The sequence below is a fragment of the Empidonax traillii genome, unplaced genomic scaffold (genome assembly GCF_003031625.1).
Source record: "Empidonax traillii isolate 1590-97213 ecotype Southwest subspecies unplaced genomic scaffold, ASM303162v1 scaffold410:size520991, whole genome shotgun sequence".
Classification (NCBI taxonomy): Eukaryota; Metazoa; Chordata; class Aves; order Passeriformes; family Tyrannidae; genus Empidonax; species Empidonax traillii.
Genome location: NW_020955603.1, coordinates 201,238 through 210,011, shown reverse-complemented (window position 1 = coordinate 210,011; position 8,774 = coordinate 201,238). Strand labels below are relative to the sequence as shown.

Here is an 8,774-nt window from a genome sequence, read left to right as displayed (position 1 = left end):
AAAACCAGCTTCTTCTTTGTCCCTTCAGTGAGGGTGCCTTGACACATGTCCCTTCTCTTAATCCCCTGACAGCTTCCAAGAGAACCGTGCCAGGCTTTGATTATGAGATATTGCACTGCCACTTATTCTCTTTGTCTCCTGCAGTTTACAGAGGCAGCTTCAGTGCATAATTTAATCCCTGTACTGGGGACTGCAGCAAATCCACAGAGATTTCTACCAACCGTCCTCTCTGGCATCAGAACAACATGTGCACATTGTCTTTGATGTGAATTCCCCAACCAGAGCCTTAGAAGGACCTATAGCTTTGAAGCTGGCCTATAAATTGTGCTTTCAGGAATCAAGTTGTCAGCTTCCTCTTCAGGAAGAAAGGGAGAGTAAAGTGTAAAGCAGTTGCAGAAAGCTACGGGGCAACTTGCAGATCTGGCTTTCTTGGCCTCAGAGAATTCCTGTAGGATGTTGAGAATCCCTTTTTATTTGGCTTAGAAGAACCCTCTGTTGTGACTGCAGGACCTGATGGACAGTGGGGCTGTGGAAGAGCTCATCTTGAGGGGTTCCCTGTTCAGGGCAAATGGAAGGGAAACAGGCACACCGGTGGTTTTGACATTGTTGAGGGGTTTTCCATCTTCCAAAGCCAAGTGCTGATAATGCACCAGCATTGCCCTTTGTGTAGGTAAATTTTCACTGGTTTAGAAACAGATGAAAACTTCCCAGATGTGACGGTTGTTCCGTGACAACCATCTGTGATCTAACTCTAATCTGCTGTTTCTGAAGACGTGTAGGAGAACGAGCAGATTGGGCCTTTCTATTGAGATGGAAATAAACTGGTCTTTGAGGAATTTTAGTAGCCAAATCTTGTTTGAATACCCAAATGCAGTGGCCCTTTTTATGACTCCGTGTCTGCTTATGATGTGTTCTGCTGTCACTACTGGGAGCTCCTTCCATACCAGCCTGAAAAAGCAAAGGACTGACCAGACTCAACCAAGAGACCAACCTTGATTTTTCCTGTATTCTCTGTCTCCGATGAGAACTGAAACCACCTTGCTACTATCCATGCCACTACTGCCGATGCTGTTACATCAAATGTTGCTAAAACTGACTGCACAAACTACAGTGAGCCTTTTTTGGTAAATACAGAGAAGCTTCTTAGGCGGCTCCACAGAAGGATCGGTGAGTTCTTAGTATGTTTTTAAATGTTAAAAACAGACATGATTGTGTAGAACTCTTCCTGTCTTGAGCAGGTGAGTTTTAGATGAGCATTGCAGATAATTTACACCAAACCTCATCAGATGTTCACAATATTAGGTTTCATACTTTCAGATAACAGAAGTTGATTTTTTTTTTCTTTTTGGTCTGAACTATAAATAGAATAGTTAAATGTCAGTTTATAGTTGTGTTCTATTTGTTTATAATTGAAACTGATAGCCAAATGTGGTTTGTGAGGCAGGAGGCTGAGTGGAAGAGCCTCTCATTGTGTCTGCTGACAGAGATCCATGCAGGGCCATCCAGCTGGATCTTTTCCTGGGTCTTTCCAGATCACTTGCACTGTGGAGAAAAGCCCTCAGGTGAGGTTTTACCCTGCCCTGCCTCTGAGGCCAGTGGGAAAGCAGCAGGGCCCTCCACCTGGAAGGGTGGGTCTGCAGCAATGGATTCCATCACCCTCCCAACACAAGTCTCTGCTTGGCTGCATGCTGGTGGGAAAGCCCGGAGAGCTGCAGAGGGAAAGGTGGTGAGAGCAGCAGTGCTGGGACAGAGAAGGCGGAGAGGTAAGTGTATACACAGCAAGGCCGTCAAGGGCAGCCACAGCTGAAAGGATTTAACAGTGAAATGCTGGTTCAAGTGTAGCTCCAGTGTCTAAATAGGAAAAACCTGGCATGTTTTTATTTAGGAAAGTAATCAGTTGATCTCTTGGGGAGGGTTTCGCTCTCCTTCCTAGAGACAGAACAGCTTTCCTAAGTCATGGTGAGGTTTTCTCTGTTCACAATGCACAAGCAACCTGAATTTTTCTCTTATGTTAGCAGCTTGCAGTATAATATCCACAGAAATCAAGTACAAATGACTGACCATTCAGGGCTGCCGTAACATTGTTCTTCAAACTGAATGACTCAAAAAAATTGTATTAAATGTGGATATCGTAAAACATATCAATCAAAATCTACACTCAGTTTTTATTTACAATATTACTTTTATTCTTTTTCATAATGTAACTTATTCCAAGTCCTCCCCCAATAACTGATGCTGCAATGTTTACATTCAATAACTATGCAATGACAGTACACACTGCTGCTTTCCTGCCAGCCGACTGGCTGGAAAATGTTGTCTGCACGTCAGAAATTGTACACAGGAATGGGAATCTCCACAAGCATCCAGAGTGTTTCCTGAAACACTGCTGTGGTTGAGCGTGGCTGTACTAGAGGTACAGATCAGATGTCCTGTTCTCCCAGCAAGGAGAGGCAGGCGATCTAATGTACTAAGAGGAAACAGTCTTAAAAGCTCTGATATTTTATTCATTACTTGAATGCAATGAATTTGCAGAGGAATGGATGTGTTTAATTCTTGCTGGAAGGAGTTACTGGTTCTCTAAGCATATCAGTTGACTTGAGAGGTACCACCTTGTGATAAATTGACTCAGACCTCCAAGTGATGCATGTACGGGGAGAAAAGGAAGAAGGGCTCACATACTTTACTCTTTATTCTATATTTTAAAAAAGCTAAATGATTTGTATATCCTTTTCATTATCAAAGTATACTTTCTCTTTCAAAGTAAACTTGTTTCTTCAGGAGGAGTTATTTTTAATAACAGCTCAGTGCTATAACCAGGAACCAGTAATTCAAAAATCACTCTTTTCTACTGAAAGGTAGAAAAAAACTACAGCTTATTCCCCTCATTAGAAAGCCAAAGAAGCAATTAGAGCCTTCTGTTGTATTATGTTTTTCTAAAACATCTTCTCCATGCAACTGCTGTAGGACTTCAGATGGATACAGTGATTAATACTATCACAAAAGTGAGCAATTTCTCCTCTCAGCCCTGCCAACACTAGCATCTATAGACAAAATCATTGTTTAAAGCTCTAGTACATCACAGAATAATGCTGATATTGGTATTTTACAACTAATGCAACATCACGTAATTCACATGTAATCTTAATAGTTAAAAATTCAAGACTGGGGTACTAACTGAATAAACCACTAACATGAAGCTTCCTTATCTGGCGTGGAATAAGGGAAGGGATAGTTTAGATAACATTGTAGAGATTGGGCAGAACAAATTTATTTCTCCGTCCAGGATTTCATACACTTTACAAAAACCAGTAATATCACCGTGCCCATAAAAATGTTATCCATGGCAACAGAAAGCAAATACTACTTTTTGTCATCTAACGGGGTCTTCTTAAAATCAAAATACAAAGATTTGTGCTGTAGCAGTCCTCCACTTTGCACTGTAACAATAAGGCTTACTGTACTTTAAATACAAAGCTGTTACATCTGCAGTTATGAACCACTGGCTTTCACAAACATCATTTTATAGTTGCTTTTTGCTTCTTTTTTGTTTTCTGGAACCTCAGCTTCCTCGTGTTTTTCAGCAGGTTGTAGCTCCTCTGCAGACTCCTCTTGCTCTGAATCAGAGCCACTTTCAGAGTCCTCTGAACTCTCATCAGAGGAGTGTCCAGCTGCCTCTTCTTGTTCTTCATCTTCCTGAAACTACAAGTTCAGACTATGAGACAGAGATAACATTATTTCTTGGCAACTCCACTGCAGCCTTTAAGATTTCCCAGTGAGACTGTTTTGCTTAATAGCTCCTTTCATTTTGCTACTAAAATGCGCTTTGCTGCTGAACAGTGGCCTGTAATACACAAAATTTTAGAGAGCAACTCCTCTGAGGTGGTAACCCATGCCAATCGTGACATCCATGGTTTCATCAGCCACTGGTTTATTTAATTACAGCAGAAATCCTAAAGACACCATTCAGCAAGTCTGAAAAGTTTCAGATCACATCAGTTTGGTAATTCCACACTGTGGTGCACACAGTACACGACACTGGAATACTTGTCATGGAATGTGACACAACGGAACTAACAGCCAGACCAGCAAGAATTCACATTCGTGACTGATCTTTCAAAGTAAGTTTAGCAAACTGCAACATGAGGAACGCTGAAGTAATCCAACGATACTGCTAACCAGGACAATCCAAAATGGCATTTTGTTAATGGTCCTAAAGAGCAAAGCCTCCCTGGCTGTAACATTAAGAATTCCCAGCACTGTACCTGTGGTTTTACTCACTCCGGCAACATCAGCTATGTTTTTATGCAGTTGGTGCTAAGAGTTAGCAAAAATTTAATTACTGCACCTTTCACTTGGCAGATGGAGCCACGTTCCTAATAACCTGATTCTCTTGGGTTTTGTCACACTACTCTTCCAGCTCATTCCTACGGAATTCCTTGTGAGTACAAGACTAGGCAGGCGTCAGCTCACTGCAAGATTTTGTACAGCAAGTCTGACCTCTTACTTTGCAGGACCACAGAGAGGTATGTGCCTCCCCACAACAAGAAGCTGAGGTTAATTAGCTTTCAGCAACAAGGCAGATGGTTATTCTGCCTACTTATGTATTATTCCTTGGCAACACCCTGATTCATTTGTCACTTTCTGCCCTAATCAGTCTTGATTACTATGGAGCATTAAGCCTGTCATACCTCTTATCAGAACAACAAGAAGCATCAGTCCCTTCCGGGCACCTAAATGGCCACCACACTGTACATGAACAGGAGTCAAGTGCCTGCCGTAAGTTTGTCCTTTAACCCCAACTGTGAAGGTTTGCCACTAGTTGTGGTGGTTGGGTTTTTAAACCAAGTATCGTCTTAGTGAAGTGAAAGCCAAATCATTATGGAAATAAACTTAGTACCTCACTGAAACCAAGTCCGCAGTGGCGCCGGTTCCGCCCAGACATTGTGCTGTCCATGCTTTGTTGGTACTGGGACTCCAATTCTTCATTCATTTTCTTGTCTTCTTCCCCTGCATTGTCCAGGGTACTTTGGTTATGGTTCATTCAAATTAACAAAGACATCAAATTACATGAAGTCATATTTACAAAGTCAAAAAGTTTAAATTTAACCATCTTAAACTACTAGATTGAGAGTATTACTGCATACAAACCATCAGATTTATAAGCAATTGTATCAAGTGTGCAAGCAGAACTGCTTTGATAGAAAGTTCCTAAGACCTGATGTGTTCAGTTGTACTACACACAGTGTTACATCCCACTAAACAACATAACTCAGCACGAATTCTTTGTGCTTCCTGCCAATACTGCAACATGTCACAGCAAGGAGAAAGTTTTTGACCTTCACTACATACCACAGGATTACCGTGATTAAATCATGATGCATATATAGCATCAGAACTCAGGACAATACTACCACTCTTGTTTATAGAGCTGTATCTGAAACTATTTCATGCAACCTGAACTGTAGTAACACCAGCTGCAGTTACTACAGCTCTGCATTCTTCCATCTTTAGGAATTATCAGAAATACTAATTTTCACAAACTCTTTACTTACTTCACAATCTCTTTACTCCTACATGCTCTTTACTTGTTTGAGTAAGTAAATAAATAATCACTTTCATGGGGAAAAACATGGTCTACAAAATCTACAATGGTTAAGACTCCTCTGTTCTTTTAAAAGGTAGGAATCTCTAAATGTCCCCAACAGGCCTACAACGCTGTAGTTTTTAATTTGTATCTCTGTGAAGCTGATAGGTTGTATTGCAAATTCACTTTTCCTCATTTGGAAGTCAGAGCTGTGTGTTGTTGTAAAAGGGCAACACTGTATGTTGGACAAAGCAGTGTTAAGGAAAGGAAATAGCTGTTCTCTTTTTTTTTTTTTTTTTTTTTTGTGACAAAACCAGCACTTTAACTTTTTGCTAACAACAAAGCAGTACTGACTCTTTATGACTCCATAGGAGAAACATCATCTCCTTTCCAGGAAATTCACGTATGAGGAAGTGATTCTCAGTCACTCTGCAAGCTTAACAGCAGAACCTGGAACTAATCCTCAGGCTTCTTTTGGTCCATAAATAATTTTTCATCAACTGAAAAATGATCAGTGGAGTGTATCGTGGCAAGTTTTCTGGAACAGTGACAACTGCTATTCTACACCGCTTTATCAAAGCTTCTCTCAGGCAGTGCAGTCCAACCTAGCTTGGTGCAATGTACTTTGACTTAACTACCTCAGCAAGCACGATAAGAGGGTACCACGGTCATACATGACATGCAATTATTGCTGATTGCCAAGATGACCCTACGGATCTTTTCAGCTTCTGCCTCACCGCGTTAGGGCAGAAGCAACAGGTAACCAGGTGAGGGAGAAACCAACCCTGTTCTTTTCCATGCACAACAATTTCAAGGTTTGGATATCCACACCTGGCAGCAAGGAAGCGTAACGCTGCTAGGTGCCAATGGCAATAGAACTTATTTTGACTGCAAAATAACATGGAGGACCTGCAGGCCACGATTGCCAGGGCTTTTGTACACAAGTGTGCCTGACCATCTTGACCACTTGGCTGAACCTGGACTCCAGAAGGCAAGTGCAGGCAGAGAAACTGTTTGTCAGTAATCTAATGAGACATTAAGAACAACTCCACAGACTGACCTGTCTTCAGCTGCAGCCACGAAACCTGAAATCCCTCCCTGCAATATCTACTCAAAGTACTGGCATGTTCCTAAATAAGGGTAAGATTTCCAACTTTGTATCAGCTGTTGGATAAACTGACCTGTCCTGAAGTGAGAGGTTGATCTGTGGTCTCCGATAACAAGGCGGCCAGTATGTTCTTTCTAAAAGAAAAGGCAGTTTGTTTTGGAGCTTTAGGTTGCACTGACAGCTTTGCCAGCATCCTGGAATCTCGGATGGAATAGGTCTGCTGTCAAACCCTGACAACCAACTGTAGGACTGTAAGTTTTACTAGCTAACAGCTACTGCCTCTTGGTGAACTCGTTTCATCTTTGTTTTGCTGAATTTTCTGAAAAACAAACCCCAACAACTAGACACTCTTTGCTCTTCCTGGACCCCAAAGCTGGTTCTGTTTTATCCTGCTTCTTGCCACTCATACGAAAACAATACTACATGATGCTGGACAAATGCTTATCTAGGTTCTGATGATCTTCCCTTTCTCTGGCACTCTGCATTAGTTCTGGCTGTGCATCTTACAATGGTCCCCCTTTCAGACTGGTAGAATCAGGTAAGAACTTTACAGTGTTCATTAATTTATTGGCTCAGTAGTTGCTCATTAGCAAGTGTGTCCCAACAGGCAAGAACTGGCATTACACAGCAAGCAGCATTAAGTATCCAAGCAGACATTAAGATCAGTGGTAGTGGGATGCTTTAATAGGGTGTTGTATCCCTATCCATTAGGAAGTATTAACTTTCACCTCTTTAATATAGTAATATATTTTAGCTTACAACATTTTATATGTGAACAAAGCATATTTTGCGGGGTTTGCAATATTTTTTGCAGCAAGCATAATAGATATATAATTTTAGAGCATTTCCTTTTTAAAAATATTTCCTGGATGGATTAAGTAGGTTTACTACTTTACTGGCTTAGTCTATCAGCTACCTTTTTTCTAAAAAAAAAGTTTTTTCCCAGTGCAAGAGAATTTTACACAGGTTTGTTAGTCTGTAACAAGGACACACTCAGGCGCGTTCACAGATAGTTTACGAGCTGCTCTGAAAGCATCAAGGCGTGGGTTGGGGATGAAGCCGAAGCGCAGGGACTGGACAACTTCAGAGCAACGTTTTGTGTTGTGATGACACAACAGCAGTGGAACCCAAATCCTCCCAGAAGGAGAGCCCCAAAGCCCCGTCGCTTCTGGCTGTTGTGGTTCCCCTCGGGGCGCACCGCGGTCCATCGCACACGGAGCCCCGCACTCGGCCCGGGGGCTCCGCCCGCCCCACCCCGTGTGCCCGCGGGGATGCGATGGGGGCCGATGGGGACGGGGCGGCCTCACCTTCCCGGCGCCCATCAGCCGCAGGAACTTCTGCTTGCGCTCCTCGTTGCCCAGATCCGCCGCCTCCCAGCTGCTGGAGCCCTGCGGGAGCACACGCTCACTGCGCCCGCCCGCCCGAGCGGCCCCTCCGCCCCGCCGCGGGCCCGCCCGGGCGCCCGCGGCCTCCCCGCGGCCCGCCGGGAGCCCCGCCGCCGCCTCCTCCTCCTCCTCCTCCTCCTCCCGCACCGCCTCCCCCCTCCCGCCGCGCCGCCGCCCCGCGCCCGGTTACATCGGGGGAGGCCGCTCGCTTGAGGCCGTGGTGGCTCTGGGACTCCCTGGCGGAGCTCATGGCCGCGGCTCGCTGACCGGGCCCTGCCGCCGCCTTCCTGCCGGAGCCGCGCCCGCGGGGGCGGGGACGGGCGGGGCGCAGGGGCCGCTGGGATCGGTAGTTCGGCGGTGGCGGTAGCGGTGGGTGTGCACTGCGCGTGGACTACGTGGCCCAGAGTGCCCCGCGGCGCGGGGCCCGCCCCGTGACGGGTGGGGCGGGGACAGGGCCCGGCACTTCCCGCACATCCCGGGATGGGGGGAGCCCGGGGTTTCGTGCTGCTCTTTGGGGTGCTCGGGTGCCAGCTCCCCTCTGCCTCCCGGCCATGCCCCTTCGTGTGGAGAGGGCTAGCGAGTGCCCCGAGTGGAGCCCTCTGTGTGGAGCTCCGGGTGTTTCCCACTTAACCCTTCCGTGGCTTGGGTCGCTTTCCGCCGCTGCCCTTCTTGCGGTCCCATCGCCCGTGCCGTGAAC

The 8,774-nt window shown here is 45.1% G+C and overlaps 1 protein-coding gene across 1 annotated transcript; it reads right to left on the bottom strand.

The window, feature by feature from the left end:
• Positions 1 to 2,162: 2,162 nt before the first annotated feature.
• CUNH11orf58 (chromosome unknown C11orf58 homolog) lies at positions 2,163 to 8,424 on the bottom strand. Its single transcript, XM_027893915.1, has 5 exons — positions 8,268 to 8,424; positions 8,000 to 8,080; positions 6,766 to 6,826; positions 4,898 to 5,007; positions 2,163 to 3,699 (listed from the first exon to the last, which is right to left on the bottom strand). The coding sequence occupies exons 1-5, from the start codon at positions 8,325 to 8,327 to the stop codon at positions 3,490 to 3,492; spliced, it is 522 nt and encodes a 173-aa protein (XP_027749716.1). The 5' UTR covers positions 8,328 to 8,424; the 3' UTR covers positions 2,163 to 3,489.
• Between the last annotated feature and the right edge of the window lie 350 nt (positions 8,425 to 8,774).

What these genes read in the sequence shown, in the direction of transcription:
- CUNH11orf58 (XM_027893915.1), bottom strand. Translation starts at nt 8,327, where the DNA reads ATGAGCTCCGCCAGGGAGTCCCAGAGCCACCACGGCCTCAAGCGAGCG. An exon ending in GGCTGATGGGCGCCGGGAAG is followed by an intron (nt 6,827 to 7,999) that starts GTGAGGCCGCCC and finishes CTTTTCTTTTAG; the next exon opens with AAAGAACATACTGGCCGCCT. An exon ending in GCGGACTTGGTTTCAGTGAG is followed by an intron (nt 3,700 to 4,897) that starts GTACTAAGTTTA and finishes CTGAACTTGTAG; the next exon opens with TTTCAGGAAGATGAAGAACA.